This window comes from Ochotona curzoniae, unplaced genomic scaffold, assembly GCF_017591425.1.
Source record: "Ochotona curzoniae isolate NIBS_2020 unplaced genomic scaffold, NIBS_Ocur_1.0 scaffold_3208, whole genome shotgun sequence".
NCBI lineage: Eukaryota > Metazoa > Chordata > Mammalia > Lagomorpha > Ochotonidae > Ochotona > Ochotona curzoniae.
The window spans coordinates 22,154,354-22,174,059 of record NW_024467106.1 but is presented as its reverse complement, the minus strand read 5'-3'; the positions used below and the strand labels follow the sequence as shown (position 1 = coordinate 22,174,059).

Below are 19,706 nucleotides of genomic sequence, written 5' to 3'. Positions count from 1 at the left end.
TGAACCTCACTTGCCATTGACTGGTGTCGTGGGCAGCTGGGATTAGACTAGACATTTCCCATTTGGCTAAGAACTTGTGAAAATGAGAGGGCTGGGAAGGCTCATCTGGAATCCAGCCCTTGTCTGGTTTGCAATCCTGAACTCTGCAAGCGGCACTGAAAAGCCTCCATGCCCTGTTGGCATCTGTGCACTTTTCTTTCCCCAGCCAAATCTCACTTGAGCCATTCGATGGTTATAATTTGAACCGGACCTATCAGGCATGTAAATAAAGCTTGACATTAGGCGAACAGGCTGACCTGTATGTACTGATCCAGGAAATGCTTCCTCTGCAGAATCTTGCTGTGTTTCTATAAAACATCTTGAAATTTCGGAGATTCTTTTTTTCTCCCAAGAATCTTGTTTTCTTAATTTTTTTATACAAATTGCAAAAATGCTTGCTTTATTTTATTTTATTATTATTATTTTTTTTAGAGATGGCTTTATTTGAGAGACAGAGTTACAGAAGAGAGAGTAAGAGATAAGGAGGGAAAGCTTCCACCTGCTGCTCCACTCCCCAAATGGCCACTATGGCTGCACCTGAGCTGAGCTGAAGCCAGGAATAGGAACTTCATCCAGGTCCCCTACATAGGGACAGGATCCCAAGCACTTGGATCATCCTCCATTGCTTTCCCAGGAGCACAATCAGGAGCAGCCAAGACTCGAACTAGCATCCATATGGAATGCTGGCATCCTAGACAGTGGCATAACTCATTGTGCTGCAAGGCCTGCCCCCAAAAAGCTTACTTTGGTGTTTTCTTTTTTGCTTTCTAATCCGTTATCATTGATATCAATTTCAATTTTTAAAATTACCTCAGTCTTTCTACCCATCTCTTGTGTTTTTATTTCCCTTTAAAAATAGTTTTACTTAAATATTTTACTTGAAGGCTAGAGAATACTGACTCCTGGGATCTTCCATTTGCTGTTTCATTTTCCAGACACCTGCAGCAGCCACAGTTGGGCCGCGGTAAAGCCAGGGACTCAATCTGGGTTTCTCATGTAAGCAGCAGCAACCCTAGTGTCTGGGCCGTCATCTGCTGTCTGCCCAGGGTACACGTTAGCAGGAAGGCGGAACAAAAGTGGAGCTCCAGCAAGGGGTGCAGGTGTCTCAAGGGGCTTTTTCTAACCCTGTGTCAATTGAATGCTCTTTTTTGTGTGTCTGAGTGAATTCTCATGTTCTCTCTCATTCTGCCGACTAGTTTCATAGGACTGTAAGGTTAATGTTGGTTACGGATGCCTCATTAAGAAGGCGTCACAGGCAGGTGGATCTGTGTTCAAATCTGGCCCTGCATCCCAGCTGTGTGGATCACCAACGAGCCTCAGCTTCCGCTACCTCATTGGTGAAGTCAGGAAGAGAACCTGTTCATTCCATAAACCACAATTAGGAGAATTGACTGCTGGTTGCTCTGTAGTTGCCACACCCTATGATATCACTTGGCCTATGCATGCTACACCTGCAGTTTGATCCTGATTTTGCAAAATAGAATTATTTTTTTCTAAACATAGACAATTTGTAAAATGACTACTACATGTAACTTCAGTCAGTTTGATTGTATAACTCCCATCATAAATTAGATTTTAATTCCCAAAACTTGGCATCCAAAGTCATGCGTCAGGGAAATGAACTGTGGTCTCAGGGTTGATTGGTTGCTAAGACATGTCTTGTTTTCTCTCTCTTTTTTAAAGATTTATTCTTATTTTTATTGGAAAGGCAGATATTCAGAGAGGAGCAGATACAGAGAAGAAAATCTTCCATCCATTGATTCATTCCCCATTGCCCCAACTAGCCACAATGGCCAGAGCTGAGCCAATCTGAAGCGAGGAGCCCGGAACCTCTTCCAGGTCTCCCATAGGGGTGCAGAGTCCTAAGGCTTTGGGCCATCCTCGACTGCTTTCCCAGGCCAGAAGCAGGGAGCTGGATGGGAAGCTGAGCTGCCAGGACATGAATTGGCATCCATATGGGATCCTGCATATGCAAACTGAATACCTCAGCTGCTAGGCTACCGCGCCGGGCCCTCTTCTTCTTTTTTGTTAAGATTTTTTTTTTATTGGAAAGGCAGATTCACATGGAGCAAAAGGGACAGAAAGCTCTTCTATCTTCTGGTTCACTCGCCAAATGGCCACAATGTCCAGAGCTCAGCTCATCTGAAACCAGGAGCCAGGAACCATTTCCAGGTCTTTCACTTGGGTGCAGGGTCTCAAGACCTTGGGCCATCCTCTGCTGCTTTCCCAGGGTACAGACAAGAAGCTGGATGGGAAACGGAGCAGCTAGGACACAAACTGGTGCCCATATGAAATGCTAGCACTGGCACAAAGGTGATTAGCCCGTTGAACCATTGTGCTGGCTCCCCATCCCATTTTCGAAGGTGTATCTTTAAAGAAGTTTTGTTTAAGAAGATTCTTGCTTGTGGTTCCATGGTGGGCACTGCCAGTGGCCACAAAGGTAATGAAGATATAATTGGCATGTCCTGCAGTTGGGTGCAGAGTTTCCCTCTGAATTCATGTCTGTGTGCGTCGGCTTCTGTGGTTCTCCGGGACCACGCGTCTGGATCTCCAAACACAGGGTTGTTTTGCTTTTCTTTCCTTGAGCTCAGAATGAAAGAAACTCTCCTTAATGATGATTTTTAACTTATGTGACATGTCCCTTGCCGCTAACAATCTGCCTTTCTAACCTGGGCCCGAAACAGCCCTCTTCCTGCTCTGCAGGCTCTGTGCCTTATGAACAAACCGGAACTTCCTGTAGCAAGTGGGCCTTGTTAAGCTTGGCAGACTTAAACGCACTCCCGTCTTTGTCACCTTAGAGCCCAAAGTGCTAAAATAGTACATTATTCACAGACTCCAAGTGAGAGAGAGGAGAGAGATTGAGAATGTTGGCACCAGAGAGGAAAGTAGAATTCAAAGACCCAAAAAACTCTCATCTGGGCATCCCAAATGGCAGAATTGGCTAATTGTTTTGCAAATACACCTGTCCGTTTAGTTTTAATCAGGAGGAAAAAGAGAGTTTGTCTCGTGGATACCTGTGGTTATACCTTCCCCAATGCCATTTAGGCAGGGTGACGACCCTCTTTTCTTGGAATGTTTTCCCTGAACCTTCTTGCATTTTATTTCTTTAAGTTTCCCATAATATATAAACAGTGGTGTTAAAATTTAGAATCTGTTTTTTTTTTTAAGACGGGTGAAATAATAAGGAAGAAACACGTTTCCTAAAAGGAGAGAGCCACCCCCTTGAAGGGGCTTGTATTGAGTTGGGATGGGTGGCAAGTAAGGGAAGATGATTCGTCTGATTTGTCATCTAACTGGCAGCTGTTTCTTTTCAGTTTTGCTTGTAAAGGAATTGGAGCAGCCACTGCTGCTGTCCGAGACGCCTGCCAGCATCTGTGCTAACCTGTTGGTCCTCTCTGAGCGTGTACCATGGGCTGGAGGGGCGGAAGCTGCTCACTGGGGAAGGACCGGGTCCGGGGAGTGGGGGGTTGTTTTGATCTCTGCTTTGATGGGTATGTAGTGGACAAATCTCGGTCAGGAGGAGCTGGCTTCGGCCGTGTGGGTCGTGGAATCTCTGCTCTGCAGAGCTGTGAACACAAACTAGCACCCACACAGCCTAGGGGGACCAGTGATCTGTCGGGGTGACTGGCTGGCAGTTCTCAACCAGCAGCTAAGACTGTTAAGAGAAGGTGGAAGGAGTGTTGTGCCTCATTGTTTGCATGCTCTAAGCAACAACTAGTCTTGAGGGCTTACACAGAAAACATCTCGAACGATCCGTGAAATGGTAAACAAACCTGTTATTGAAGGCAGGAATGAAAAGTTGACAATCGCATTATTGTGATCCTGAGTGGGTTCATCAGCGAGGGTAGAGGAATAAAGAAAATGGAGATAAAAGACATGAGTTCAATGAATCCACTTGTGTCAGTCTTGTCTTCCTTTGTCTCTAGTTTACACCTGGTAATGAACCCATGGAGGCTCGCAGATCCTGTTCAAGTTTCCTTTTGTTTTATTTTTGTGTGAGGCAGGTTTGTTTACAATTTCCAAAGGGTTTTTTTTGTTTTTTCCATCTCGAGGAATATGAATTGAGGAGCGGGTAGGAGGAGCCGAGAATGGGAAGGTGTTAGTATTTGGAAGTTGGGAAGTATCAGCCTGCAAGGGCCGAGGCTGCTCTGCTTTTGTTCATGCTGGGGAAGAGGCCGTGGGGACGGACGGTGCCGATTCCCCCAGCATGGATTCTACAGGATCCCTCCGTGGCCCGCCCCGGAGAATCACGCTTTGGAAAATTAAGTGTCCATCAAACCAGGAGGAGGCTTGTACAGCTTTATGAATGCTTTACGAATAGGGCCCTTCGTTTTCCTTTCAAGGAAGGGACCCTGAAATCCGTCTGTGTGGGAGCCTTCGACGTCATTGTGCCATTCACAGGCAGCTGCAGGTTGGGGAGTGCAAAGTTGTTGAATCCCTAACCTTGACATTCAAAGCAGCAGGTTGGGCAAAGATTCAAGACCTTTCTTTTCCTTTCTCTCTCCTCCCATCCCATCTTTTTTGTTCATTTTAATTTAATGAAAAATAAACCCAAGATTTGCCCCCTTCTCCTCCTGAAGTCAGATTTCTCCACCACGCACAGGCACGGCTCCTCTGGGCTAAGATTTGTGCCTGTCATTTCCGACATTTTCTTCAGAATTGCAAAACTTGAAAAATACCTTTCAGAGCAACTTGTTTGGAATTTCATTTTAATGGGATTTCTGAATAAATCTCCATCTTAATGCTGACTAAGCTTTAAACATCTATTCCAGGAGAACACTATCGGATTTTTAGATTTTAAATTTTAAATCGCATGTCTGTGAAGGCATAAAGCATTTTTATGTTTGTGAGAGCTGCCATGTGCTTCAGCGTTTCTGTGAAAGCCTGGCTTGAATAATTCTGGGCTGCCGAGAAGGCGATATTGCATCACCTCTTTGCTGTCTCCCGTGGGCTCCTGCATGCATTACGCAGGTGCGCGCATCTCACCTGAGAACAGGTATTGTGTGACAACTTGTCCCTGCGCTGCGATTTCTTACCCAAGACAGCTTACTTTCTTCTTTCACTTTGAGACCTTTAGCTGAGAATTTTAGTTTTAAGTGTCCCTGTGCCTTGAAAGTCACAGATGTGACACGTCCTACGTGCGTTTCCCAGATTTGGGTGGCAGGAGGTAAGGGAAGTCAGGACAGTTGGAATCACAGTTGACGTCACCCAACATATCCAAAGCTAACGGGGAGATGCTGGTCAAAGGATGCAGGTGTCCAGGTATCAGATGAGTAGGTTCTGTGGACCGTGGAGAGTATATTTAACCATTTTTTTAGGCTTGAGATTTGCCAAGAGACTAGATGTCAAGTGTCTTCATCATATACAAGAAGTGGTAGGGAAACCGTGTGAGTGATGGATGTTCATGGACTTGATGGTGGTAGTCGTTCCTAGCAGTCTACACGTGTCATCACTGATGTGCCTTAAGTATGTGTCATGTTTACTTATACACCGCATCTCCATGTGTGTTTTTGTTTTTCCTTCTCTGCACAGATTCGTCTTATTCAGAGCCCCCAGATGTTCAGCAGCAGTTGAACCACTATCAGTCAGCTGCCCTGGCAAGGAACAATAGCCGGGTTAGTCCCGTGCCTCTTTCTGGGGCTGCAGCTGGCACTGAGCCGAAAACTGAAGCCGTTCTTCACTGCGAATTCTGTGAATTCTCCTCTGGCTACATCCAGAGCATCAGGCGCCATTACCGGGATAAACACGGAGGCAAGAAGCTCTTCAAGTGCAAAGACTGTTCCTTTTACACAGGCTTTAAGTAAGTGGCAGCTTCAAAAACAAAACAACGTGGCTGCCCCTGCTCCACCCCTCACTACACACTCCTCCCTCTTCTACTGAAGCTCAAGAGAGTCCCTGCCCGTGAGTTCTGAGGCTGTCTGCTCCAGGCTTCATGTAAGGAGGCGGTGTTCAGAAAATTGCTTTGCTGGGATGAGGCGCTGCATAGAAACAAATGAGCTGAAGCGCAGAACCAATGGGCTCCTGAGCCCTGTGAGATTACAGCACAGAATACCCCTGACCCAGCACATGGTGCAGTGTCTTAGCTTCCCAAAACCATCCCTACCCTTTCTTATTTACTTTTGAAAGAAGTAGGTTCTTGTAAGCAAACTCAAAGTCAGCAGTTATTCCCAGTTCCCCTTGTATCCTAAGATGGTGGTCTTAAAATCCAGACAAGATGACAGCACCACAAAGGCTAAACTATACAGTCACAGGTTCCTGCAGTTTAGAAAAAGGGAATCCAGTTTAGGGAAAGGCGCTTTGCACCTGACTAAATTGGCTAGGCATGTTTCTCCAAAGAGAAGCACTTAGGTTAATAAGAGGTCCTTGGCCAAACTTTTAGTTTCATTTATTTGGGGAGACTTTGTAAATTATGAAGGTTCACAGGAAACAGGAAGAGGTGACTGTACTGTCCCACGTTTGAGCCAGCCCAACTGTGAGTGCTGTTTGCCTTCTCATTGATCGTGGCTTCCCTTGCCTTCAAGTAAGCAGTTTTGTCAACCACCCTAACTCTACAACAGTCAACTTGGACATGGAATTATGGCGCAGCAGGTTAAACTGCTGCCTGTGACACTAGAATCCCTCAGTGAGTGCCACTTCAAGTCCTGGCTGCTCATCTTCCTAGCCAGCTTCCTACTAACACATCTGGAAAAGCAGTGGGTAATGACCCAGGTGCTTAGGCCTCTGCTATCCAGGTACAAGACCAGCTTGAGTTCCAGGGTCCTGTCTGCAGCCTGGCCCAACCCTAGCTGCATTGCAGCCTTTTAAGAAGAGAACTAGCAGCTGGCATGGTGGCTTAACTGGCTATTCCTTTGTCTACAAGCGACAGCACCCCATATAAGTGCTGGTTTGTGTCCCCATCCGGCTCCCTCTTATGACTGGGGAAGGAGTGTAGGATGACCCAAGTCCTTGGGACCATGTACCCATATAAAAGACCCAGAAGAAGCTTCTGGCTCCTGGCTACTGGCTTTTGATCAGGTCAACTCCAGCCTTTGTGACAAGTTGGGGAGTGAATCAGCAGATGGAAGATCTTTCTCTCTGTGTGAATCTGCCTTTCCAATAAAAGTAAATAAATCTTATTTTTTAAAAAAGAGAGAAGAATGTAAATAACCCCACTCCCATGTCTGTATAACTTTCTTTTGAATAAGGAAATGAATATGATAAAAATTATTAAATAAGATCACCTCCCCACCAGGTTTGATGAGGAGTAATTCCTAACAAAAATTTTCTTTTCCAAGTTTGAATGGGCCATTTGTAATTTTGAAGAATAAAATGTCTTTTACATTTCAAACTGAGTCCTGAACTCAGGCAAGTGACAATACTTCCAGAAAGGAGTTATTGCCACGTGACTGCCGAGTTGATGGCTGGGTGGCCATCACCCAGGTCACAGACGTGATTCCTAGCCGAAGGCTTTGAACCCTCGAGCAGGAGAGTCGCACTTGTCTCTAACGGGTGTGCTGGCCAGAGAATGCACATGAAATGAGTCCTTGTCACGCTCATCCCCTGTCTTCCAACCTCTCTCCTAGATCTGCTTTTACTATGCACGTGGAAGCTGGGCATTCAGCGGTTCCTGAGGAGGGCCCCAAAGACCTGCGCTGTCCCCTCTGCCTCTATCACACCAAATACAAGCGCAACATGATCGACCACATCGTGCTGCACCGAGGTAGCCTCCTAACTGCTTTCTTGGGGTAGAGGGGAGTTGGGGTGAATAGTGGTCTGTGAATGTGCTCTTAAGGTGGCCTGGTCCCTTGTTCCTCACTTTACCTCCAAGCAAGAGGTCACAGTGACAGCCAATAGTGTGAGAACACTCCCTTGTTGGGGGGGGATTTCCTTCACCTGGAGAGAGCAAAGTGACAGAACTCTTGCCCGGGGCTTCTCAGCATGAGGGATTTTTTTTACTTGCTGACCCTTCTGCAAAACTCTGTGTAAAATGCACTTGAGCACGGAATGAATGAGAAACAACACCAAGTAGTTGCAGATGAATGTGGAATGCGAAGAGCCATGTGATGGCAAGCATATCTTTTGGGGAAGACAAAAGTAATTATTGCAAAAGCAGAGAGGAGAGAATTCTTAAATACGGAAGCAGCAGATCCATCCTCAGCCCATACGGGATGAGCACACCTAATGCACCATTCCAAAACTCAAAACTTTGTGGGTATCAGGTTAGGACACAAGAAGCTTCATATTTTGTAGCTTTTGGGATTTCATAATTTTGGCGTGAGAATGTTCAACTAACAATGCCTCTTCAGGTATTCCAAAATTTGATACGATCCAAAAAAATCGAAACCATTTTCAGTCCCATGTGTTTCATAGGGAGGAAACTCAACCACCCATTAGAAAGTCCGTGGGCTTTGGCTTAGAATTCAGGTTTTGAAGCTCATTCTGTTTAACATCTTTCTCATGTGTAAAAAGAGGTGATTGTACCTGTGAGATGTAATTACTGGACTCCAGTGGAATTGCAGAATGAGTGCATAGTATATGTTACGGAAATATTAGTCTCTGCTGATAAACAGGGATGCTTCTTCTAAGTTCAGTTTCATTCTTGTTGAAGCTGAGTGTACTCTTGGCCAATGAAAACATTGGTAAACAGCAGGTTCCCTCTACCGTGGAAAGAACACAGTTTATGTAAAAATGCTTTGTCCTGGAAAGGTGTAAGCAACAGGTGGATGGAAAAAGTTTATGGGGAGCTGCATTTGCCGATCTCAGCTGTTGCTTGCATCTGCCTTTCTGCCTGTCTCTTTCTTCACTTCCTCTTCCTTCTTATCTTCCTTTGCCTCTCACCTTGGAAGGTTTTCAATGAAATTGCCTCATGTGCCTTGAAAGCTGTGTCATATGGTAGCCTACTGAGATAACATTCACTATGAAATGCTGAGTGTTTGGAGGTATACAGATATTGCCTTTGGCTAATTCATTCGGTGATGTGCTAACCCATATGTCCTGCGGTCATCATGGAAGACTGGACATTGGCGTTCTCAGACGTCTGTCCTCCCCGTTGTGCTCTAAGGGGATGTGAGGTTCTTGCTGGCTAGGGCATCCAACTGCAAGCTGGGGGAAGCAGCACGGGAATGTTTAGGCAGGAATTCCTGGCCCGAGCTGTCCCACCTGGTGTTCTGCCTCAGTTCCCTGGCTTCTGGTTCCCCATGTGTCATGATGGCTCTGTGCCCCGGCACAGCTTGGGTAGGGGCCATCAGTGGTGCTGCTGCCGAGCAAACAGAAACAGTGAGTCCTCACTTGCTGCGATTTCCTTCCTTCTTTTCCCTTCTTACTACCTGGCAGGTTCTGAGATTTGATATCTAATGAGTTCAATGACTTTTCTCACTCAAGCTGAGGATTAAACAAAGGAGGAGGCACAAGGAGATTTAACAGTATGGCCTTGAACACTATTCTGTAGCATACTACACTTAGCAAGTATTGGTACATACACACACACACACACAGAGCTTTTGGAAAGATAGTACTTTGAGAATACCTTGAATAGTGCATAAAAAGATAGAATTAAAGAGATGTGTATTTTGATGTGAAAATAACTCCAAATCCATACGTGCTCCATGGGTTTTTTTTTTTTTTTGAAAACCTCCTTATGTTAGCTGTATTCCTATTACAAATATATAAAACTTGAGGCTAAAGCAGAATACATTTTGTTTTATTTGAGTATATTTATTTGTAGCCTTTACTACATAAAATTTCTAGTGTATCTTAAAGGTGCCTTGACACAATGGCAGGTTTAAAGCCATTGAAGAAATTGAGGTGACTGCAAGCAGAACTGGTGAAAGTTCACATAGCATGAGACGAATAAGAGTTTCAGTACTTAATGGATGTCGTGGGGTGCTACACATTTGTTAGCAATGAAGTGCAAATCTGAGCCTGAGATTCTTTGTGGCTAGAGAGAGAAGAAACCAAGATCGATTGGGCCTGCGGTGTGTGTGAAACCCGGTGGGTTCTCCTGAAACAAGGTGTGATACAAGGTGACTTGTGTCCTCCACAAACATATGGTGAGTTCACAGGAAATGTGAGAGCTGAACCAAAGTCATCAAACTGGGAAACTGAAACTACACAGCCGTGCGTCATTACTTCACCTGCCCACTGGTCATTTTTGTTAAGGTTTATTTATTTTTATTGGAAAGTCAGATTTACAGAGAGAAGGAGAGACAGAGAGAAAGGTCTTCCATCTGCTGATTCACTCCCCCAGTGACCACAACAGCTCATGCTAAGCTGATCCGAAACCAGGAGCCAGCAGATTCTTCTGGGTCTCCCACATGGGTTCAGGGTCCCAAGGATTGGGCCATCCTCTACTGCTTTCCCAGGCCACAAGCAGGAAGCTGGGTGGAGAGTGGGACAACCGGGACAGTAACTAGCACCCATTTGGGATCCCAGGGGGAGCAAGTGTCCACTGTTAATTTAGCATGGGTGAGGATGTCTGACGTGTGGGCCATATAAGACTTGTGAAGTCATTTGGTCTGGCCCTGTGAAGGCTACTGCAGGTAGCACTCAAAATTCAATCAATCTAGCTGGCTAATTTTTAAGGTTTGAATTCTGTACAACCCATGAATGTTATAAATATCCAGGTGAATCTTGGCAGAGAAAAGAGATAGTTTTCTGCACATTTAACTATTGCCTTCTTCAAAGTCACAATGTACCAATAGGAAAAGAACGTGACATATGCAGGTTAATACCAATAAAAACATTCATATCTACCTCAATTGTTACTATTACTGAGTGCTTAGTAGGTGGCAAGCACTGTCCTAGCGCTTTACAATATGCCATGGTATAGAATTCTCACAGATCCTGTGTGGTGGATATACTGGCTATCCTCAATGAGAAGGGAGCAAACAGATTCTGAAGTAGCAGGAATCCAGGTTGGTCTGGCTCTCAGTCCTGGCTTTACCCACAGACAACACTCTCTCTCTTTGGGAAGATGCTGTTGCCCTGTTGATGGTTCTGTGGCATCTGGTCCCAAGGATGGAAGTATCCAAGGACTAGAGGTGGAGATGAAGACCACCAATCCACAGGATGCAGAGTGCCTGAAGACCATGAGCCTGCCATCTGTGTTCTCATCTCAAGGTGGCAGCTAAGCGGAAAGCAGTCTTGACAAGTCAGGAGGCAGGGTTTCGGTGTCTGCAATTACAGGTTAGAGTTGATATCTAAGTAACAAGACGTGACTCCTCCTGCACCTGTGCTCTTCCTTCTCTGTGAATGAATAAACATCCTGGGTCTCCAGGGCCTGCAGAAAACATCTTTGTGAGGTCTTAATTAATGAAGATACTTGGAAGGAAAGCCAGAATAAACAACTTTGAACTGACCCTCAGACAGAGCTGCTGTCAGCAAGAACACAGTTTCTACAGTTTTTTTTTGTGTGTTTTTTGGGGTTTTTTTTGTTTGTTTGTTTTTGCTTTTTGTTTTGTCCAGGAAGGTTGATACATTTAGGTAGAAACAAAAGAGAGAATTCATTATTCCACTCATGGAAAAATCTGAATGGGAGCCAATCAGAGGTTAGTGTTGACTGTGACAAGAGAGATCATACTGTTTGTACATGGGTTCAACAAGCCTTCATTGTTTGCTTATTACACGCCAACATATGCTTGGTTCTTTGGGCAAGATGAAACTCCCGTCCTCCAGAAGGATATGTGTATGAAAGATGGTGAATAATGAGTATCTGGAATGTTCACCATGCAAACAGGTGCATTCCTGTTTGGGGTAGGAAGGGAAATAGACAGAACTCACTTTAAACTTGATCAACAAGCTAAGAAGATACAAGATGGCTACATTCATTTCTTCTTTTTTATTTTATTTTTTTCATTGCAAAGTCATGTATATAGAAAGAAGGAGAGACAGAGAGAAAGATCCTCCATCCAATGATTCACTCCCCAAGTGACTGCAACAGCTGGAGCTGCTCCTATCCGAAGGCAAGATCCAGGGGCTCTTCCAGGTCTCCCATGCGGACACAGGGTCCCAAGGCTTTGAGCCATCCTCGACTGCTTTCCCAGACCACAAGCAGAGAGCTGGATGGGAAGTGGAGCTGCCGGGATTAGAACCTATGCCCACATGGGACGTTAGCCGCTAAGCCATTGCCCCGGGCCCAGGTACATTCATTTCTAAGTACTATGGCAATATCATTTGGTTGGTTGGCTTTAAATGGCAGAAATATATTGTCAAGGATATGGAGGCCAAAAGTCTGCAACTGAGATGATCACAAGGTCACAAGGCTGTTGATAGTCCTGGGGTTCCTTGGCCTGCCTTGGCTTGTGGCTGCAACACTTTTTGCCCCTGCCTACCTGAGTCTTCCTCCTTGTATGCATCTGTGTACCTTCTCCTCTTTACACCACCAGTCATTTACTTAGATTCTGATCCAATATGACTACATCTCAGCCAATTACGTCTGCAAAGATCTGATTATCAGTAGAGTCACATTATAGATTCCAACTACATAGAAATCTTTGGGGAGTACTGTTGAGCCCACTCTTTGGGGGAACAATTTAATAAACCAATGAGGTCAGTGGAAGCCACATGTGTTTTGCAGTATGCTCTTAGAATATTCTAGAAGCCTGGAAAGACTAGGAAGCAAACTAGGACAAGTGCATTCTGGCCAAATTATGGAGGGTTTGGATACTAATGTAGAAGTCTGAACTTTACTCAGTAGAAAGATGAGAAGCCAGAACAAATTTTGATAAGGTTAATGATTATACATCTGTCGTACATGAGTTTATGGACGATTGAAAGCAAAGGATTATTAGACCCATCTCTTTCAGAAATTAGGAATTTAGCATTTGATGAGATTGGCCTTCGTCTGATGAGTTTAACTCGGGAGAAATTGAGGTTGGTGATAAGACTTTTACTGGCTTTTCATTCATTTCATATATATTAGCATCATTTTAAGCTGTAGGGATACAGCCATGAAGAGTCAGGCAGAAAAAGAGGTAATAAACTGCTTATTCATGACAGCCAATCAATTGTTCCTTCTCTATTCATGTCCCCTGCCACACACACACACACACACACACACACACACACACTCTCTCTCTCTCTCTCTCTCTCTCTCTCTTTCATGTTGTATGTATGAAGGTGCTTCCAAGCAGTTAGTAGAAAATAGAATTAAGGAAAAGATAACACATAAAAACTTTGAAATCCATGCGTAGATTTCTCTCGGTAAACTTGCCACAGGAGCATTTTGGAGACCCTGTGTGCTGTGGATACGCTTACATCCTGCTAGTTCTGTCTCTAAGAGAATACTGATTAGTGTATGCACTGCATCTCTGCTAAAAATGTAGGTGCTTGTAGGGGGTACATTGCCAAAAGATGCCCCATCCCGCAGACATCTTGAGCCCCTGTCCCATTAAATATTATTTGCTCTGGGACGTCCCTCTGATGCTCTTTCACCCCTTGAAGTTCTCACACCCCCTTGGTATCTGGGCACTATGACTGGCATCTCCTGCACGTTGGTGCTGAGTCAAGACATGTGACTCCACCTGCAGGAACCTCCCTTATTCTCTTCTCTCGCTATGTAGTCCTGGCTCAGCTGACTCAGTTTATCCATCCAGTCATCATGAGGTCAAAGTCATGAAGGGTAGACAGCAAAGGGAACTGAGACAGAGTGCTATCCCTCTTTGGGACCATATATGGTGCCCAGAGTAGCCGCTATGAAGGTAAGCAGGCACATTTGCAATCTTAGGTCCCTCAGACTCACCTTTAGGTCATGGTACAGCTATGCCAACATCTGCTTTACACCCTTAGAGTGAATCCATGAAAGTGGGCATAGGTTGAAGTTGAAAGAGTCAACAGAGTTCTGCCAGATATTTGCAACACAGCACAGGAGCTTCTTCTGGGTCTCCCAAGCAGGTACAGAGTCCAGGGCTTTGGGCATCCTTCACTGTTTTCCCAGGCCACAAGCAGGGAGGTGGATGGAAAATGGAACAACCAGGACACAAGCCAGCACCCATATGGGATCCTGGCACATGCAAGACAAGGACTTTAGTCACTAGGCTACTGCGCTGGGCCCATACTTTTCATCTCTTCCTGCTCCATTTAGATGTGGCACATTCTAGGAAGGAAACCCGTGTGTGTTGTGTTCTGCTGTTCAGGAAGACTTTTTCACAGTGATCCTGGATTCCACAACGGTGTGACTTTGCATGGATTTGAGCCAAAGCAATGCTGCTGTGGCTGCGATTCTTGCCGATGTCTCCCACTGAGCTCCACAGGAGCTTGACAGCATGCACTTCTCAGCTCTGGCTGCTCCACGGTGAGCATGCCCGTGGGCTTCCATGTGGCAGGGATCCGGGTGCCAGGCTCTGCCACACCAGCCACCTTCTGAGGAGGAGGAGGAGAGAGACACAATCCATCCTGGAGTCCAACTGGAAAGTCATAATATTTTGCAACCGGTGCTGAAAGCTGACTCACAGTAAGTGTGATTCAGCCCTGGGTTTCTTACCCAAGGTAATTTTGCGAGGTGTGAAGTCAAGAAAGACCCACAGTTGTCACTGCCCCCATAGAAAAAAGCTGTGAGCCCTGAGCTTCTGAACCCAAGGCAGGGCCCAGGCCTTACCTGGAAGCATTCCAGTCTCTAAGTTTATGTCCTGTGCTTGCCTGGTAATGAATAACCTCATTCAGCAAACGCTGTCATTCATTTGCTCACCTTGCAAAGTCTGGCCTGTTTGTTGTCTTTTTTTTTTTAATCTTGGTCATGTTTGCTATATTTTGAGAAGAGTAATAAGGTGGCCTTTTTTTTTTTCTAAAATTGGTGTCTTAGTACAAATCCAGGTACTTGAGAGACTTGGTACAAATGGGAAAACTCATGTTTTATAGTATGTAAGCAGAGAAATGACCCCTTTTCAAGCCAGAAAATGCTTGAAGGGTATTCAGGAGGTTAATGGTTACCTTCAAAATCTGGATTTTCTTTATGTTTTAAAATATTAGGGGAAAAGGGTGTGGAAGTACACAGAGCAGGTGTCTGGGCAGTGAGATTAAGTGAGCTTTTCTCAGGGGCTGAGGGGGAGGACGCTGGCTGAGGTCACAGACTTGTAACCTGGGAACTGTGACTTTGAGGAAGTGACTTCGTTGATCAGTTCTCGGTTGTCACAGCAGTCAGCAAGAAAATGGACTGGCTTTGCAGGGCATTTAAGAGAATAAAGCAACACAAAGAGGGCACGGCACCCAACAGTGCTTGAAACATAGTCAACTGGAGTGTCATTTGCCTTCATTGTTATTATTTGAACGTACGTGTGTTATTCTGGATATTCATGACTTGGTGTAAAATTCACCTGGTACACAGAGTAAAGCCGGAAGTGCTAGGAAAACTAACCAAAATGGGAGAGGGATTGCTGAGACGTATATAAAGGAAGTTGGAAAGAACTGATTACTTACTATGGGAAGTAAGCAGGGGAAAGTGACTGAATGGCTATCAGAAGGTGTTGGGAGCATCTGTGCATGGGACATGACTCCCTGCTGGCCGTCTTCACTGAGGATCCCCGCAGTCAGGGCAGAGCGGAAGGGTCAGAACCAAAGAGCCAAAAGACAAGTGGTAAAGATGACAAGACAGCATCAAGAGCGAATGTAGAGAGCGCCAAGGCTGTGGTCTTGAGGAAGGAACAGGGAGGTTCATTCATGTCAACCCTTACCAGAAGCACCAAACTCCAGTCGGTGGGGGGATGGTCCCCGTTGTGCCAGGGGCCCCAGTTCCCCGTAGAATCTTACCCAAGAACAGTGGCAATTGATGCCTGATTTTTTGCTTAGAGCACTGATTCTCACCTGGGGGCTGATCTTGCTTCCCAGATTACGTTTCTCTGTAGGCACTTTAGGTTTTCCAAAGTGGAAAATGGTGCCACTGGCACCTAGTAGGTGGAGGGCACAGAGGCTGATGAACATCCCAGGTGGCACGGGACAGCGTACACATGCACACGCAATTCTCCAGCCCCTAAGTGTTAGTCTTTCTATTGTCAAGAAAGCCTGGGTTAGAGGACTCAGCATGTCCCAGTCTGCGCTTCCCAAGACTCACTAGTTTACGCCAAAGTATTTTTTCTTCCGTTTATACCAAACCATGGAACTGAATGGTTACAAGGCTGTTAAACATTTGCTATTCTAAGAAAATGTGTGGATTACATTATAATCATGTGTTTCTTAGCTGTCTGCTATACTTTGGTTTAAAAATATTTATATTTCTAAATAAGCGGCTGACTCTTTGTATAGGGAAAATAACATATGCATTAAAGCTCCAGGGAGTGTGTTGCAGACACCACCTTCCACGCTTCCTCTGCCCCGGCGTTTTGCTGGCCAATTAATCCCTGCATTGAAGGACTCCCGAGGCAGCTACTGGCCCGCAGTTAGAATGTTACAGTTGAGACTACAGCATGATGTTGGGTGTGGAGCTTTCCTAGGTGACGGAACGCAGGCCAAAGGGCCACAGAGGGGCTCCCACGAGTGACATCAGCACATGGAATCCTGATGCTCGGGAAACGTGGCCACTCGGTGACTCCGGGAGGGATTCACGCCTTCCTGACTTTAAGCCATTGCCGTTTCTAAATGATGGAAGGGTTGTTGTATGCGTCCACTTGTAAACTTTCAAGAGTCTTCTAAAATCCAGACACAGCATGAGAACACATGCTATATTTGATTCTTGCATAAATAGCACAGATTTTAATTTTATCCCAGTTTTGGATATCTGGCGCGTGCGCTGATGCTCTGGGCAGACTGGTGTGAAATTTAATTTGAGCAGTTAAACACAAGGGTGAGAGAGTGCAAAATAAACAAGCACACACACTTCCAGCCTTACAGCATTTGGCATGTTAACAGGAAAAACACCCGAATCCTCTCTCTCTTTTATTTTTTTTTCTCCTCTTCTGACAATCAGATTACAGATTGTCTGAAAACACGCAAATCCTCCACACTTCCCACATGACACCCCCCCCCCCCCCCCCCCCGCCATTCTCCCCGAAGGTCGCCTTGTGGCCATTGTGTGTTCATGAGCTCCCCATAGCTGGACGTGGGAGTTTTAGTGTCTGGAAAGTGTCTGTGTGTCCTTGTGCTCCGGTTTGGCATTGTATTGGAGATCCCCTTATCAGGACAAGAGGAAGAGTCCAATTGAGAAAGGGGAACTCAATGGAATTGGAGTTTCTCATCTCAACTTTGCCACTGGTGATGTCTGTGGTTTGTGAAGAGTGACTTCAAGACTCACTGCAAATCCAGCCCTGATAATGCTTGCTGGAGGAAGGCACGCGGACTAATGATCCCTGCCATCATCATTAACATTGGGTCACCTTTCACTTCCCCTGCCCTAATCCGGCTCCATTCAGGAATTAGCAAACACTTTGCAGCCCTCCCCACCTCTTGTTTTAAGTTACTCTGGGTAGTAAGCTGTGACTTTGGGACCCCGGGAAAGGGAAGCGTGCTTGTGTGTGCAGTTCACTGATTGAGACCCGGGAAAGGTAGCAAACATTGAATGAGTGATTTTCTTCTTCTATTCCAAAGAAAGAACATCTGCTTGCCTTCAGTAAAACTTCCCATCTTTCCATTCAATTTGTTTCCACAGAAGAGCGAGTTGTCCCCATTGAAGTGTGCCGTTCCAAACTGTCAAAATACTTGCAGGGAGTCGTTTTCCGCTGTGATAAGTGTACCTTCACCTGCTCCAGTGACGAGAGCCTCCAGCAACACATAGAAAAGCACAATGAACTGAAACCTTATAAATGCCAGCTCTGCTACTATGAGACCAAGCACACGGAGGAACTGGACGGCCACCTTCGGGATGAGCATAAGGTACTGGCCCGGGATTTCCTGCCCCCCACCCTTAACATGGCTGTGGGGAGGGGCCGCACTGGGAAATAGAGCTGACTTGAGTCATCCCCACTAGATGCCAGATAGGAACACGAGCAAAGATAAAGTGAGATGGAGTTTGTTCTGTTACAAAAGATGTGTGAAAGAACCTCTCAGAAAATGATAAAACACAGATGGGAGAGGGGAGATCTAACTGCCATCACCTAAATGCAACTGTTTCACATTTTGCGTCATTTTTCTATGTCCACTTGCATTTATTTTACATAATTGTGATTATACTCAATATATTAAATCTTGCTTTCCCCTCCCCATTATAACAAGGGTATTTTCTGCATTTTAAATGTTTTTATCACAGGGTTGACAAGCTTTCTGCAAAAGACCAGGTAGAAAAGAATTTCAACTTCACAAGGCAACTAGAGTTTCGGTGGTCAAGTACTTAATTCAGCCATTGTAGCAAGAAAATAGCCACAGACAGTATGTAAAAGAACGAATGTGGATTTTTCCAAGTAAAACTCTAGTTCAACAGTAGGCAGCCTGCTGTGTGTTCAGCCGCTCACTCCGCTATCTGATCTATTTGAACATGCGTCAAAAGGTTCCTAGAACGCAATTGAATGATGTTTATTTTGGTGCATTTTTGTTTGTTTCTTTCTTTTAAAGCCTTACACAGGGGACCATGGGCTAGGCCTGTCCTTTCCATGCTGGCATTCTGTGCTAGGAGACAGTTTGAGTCCTGGCTGCTCCGCTTTTGATCCAGCTTCCTGCTAATGTGCCTGGCGACTCAACAAAAGACGGCCCCAGTAGTTGGAGGCCAGGATGGATTTCTTAGCCCAGGTCTGGCTGCTATAGGCATTGCACAAGCATGCAAAACCTCTTTATCTGTCTCTTCTTTTTCTGTTGCTATGTCTTCCAAATCAATTAATTAACTGATCTTTTTTAAAATACATGCGTAATTATTTTGTAGTACGTATTTTGTGTAAAATTTTCAGGATCCTTAACATGCATGAATTTCAATTTTTTTTTTTTTTTGCAACAACTAGGTGCTTGTTTAAGTCCTGGCTAGTCCACTTGCAATCCAAATTCTTGGTAGTGTTCCTGGGAAAGCAGCGGAGGATGGCCCAGCTGCTTGTACCCCTGCACCTCCGAGAGATACCCAGAAGAAGTTCTAGGCTCCCAGATTCAATCTGACACAGCTTTTGCCTTTGGAGCCATTTGGGGAGTGAATCAGAAGACAGAAGATTTCTCTGTCTCTTCTGTCTGTAATTCTGCCTTTCAAATAATTTAAAAATAACAATAATCGGGCCCGGCACAATAGCATAGCGGTTAAAATCCTCGCCTTGAATGCACCGGGATCCCATATGGGCGCCGGTTCTAATCCCGGTGGCCCTGCTTCCTATCCAGTTCCCTGCTTGTGGCCTGGGAAAACAGTTGAGGACATCCCAAAACCTGCGTGGGAGACCTGGAGGAGGCTCCTGGCTTCAGATTGGCTCAGCCCCGGCCATTGCAGCCGTTTGGGGAGTGAGTGAACCATCGGAGGGAAGATCTTCCTCTCTATCTCTCCTCCTCTCTATCTTCCCTTCCAATAAAAATAAATAGATCTTTAATAATAATAATAATCAATCTTTGGCAACAAGATTTTTGCACCAAGATAAACTTGACCTCCAATTTCATTTTCTAAAGATATTTTGAAATGAATGCTTTCTTTGGGGGAGAGAGTTGATTGAATGGATTAATGGAGGACACAAAATACACAGTTTATAAAGGAAGTCTCTACCAAAGATTTGTCAATCAGAGTGTGGGAAGAATCACACCATCCGACCTTCTCTCTCTCTGCCCTGGGCTTATTGCTAAATCCTGAGCTGAGACAGTTATTGCTG

General features: G+C 45.2%; 1 protein-coding gene across 2 annotated transcripts in view; it reads left to right on the top strand.

Moving 5' to 3' along the window:
- The window catches only part of ZNF462 (zinc finger protein 462), a 140,496-nt gene that overhangs the window by 97,289 nt on the left and 23,501 nt on the right, over positions 1-19,706 (top strand). For both annotated transcript variants that reach the window (XM_040963220.1, XM_040963221.1), the window contains exons 8-10: positions 5,572-5,839; positions 7,602-7,738; positions 17,591-17,814. In XM_040963220.1, coding sequence (XP_040819154.1) covers positions 5,572-5,839; positions 7,602-7,738; positions 17,591-17,814 — 629 coding nt within the window. The remainder of the gene's footprint in view (positions 1-5,571; positions 5,840-7,601; positions 7,739-17,590; positions 17,815-19,706) is intronic.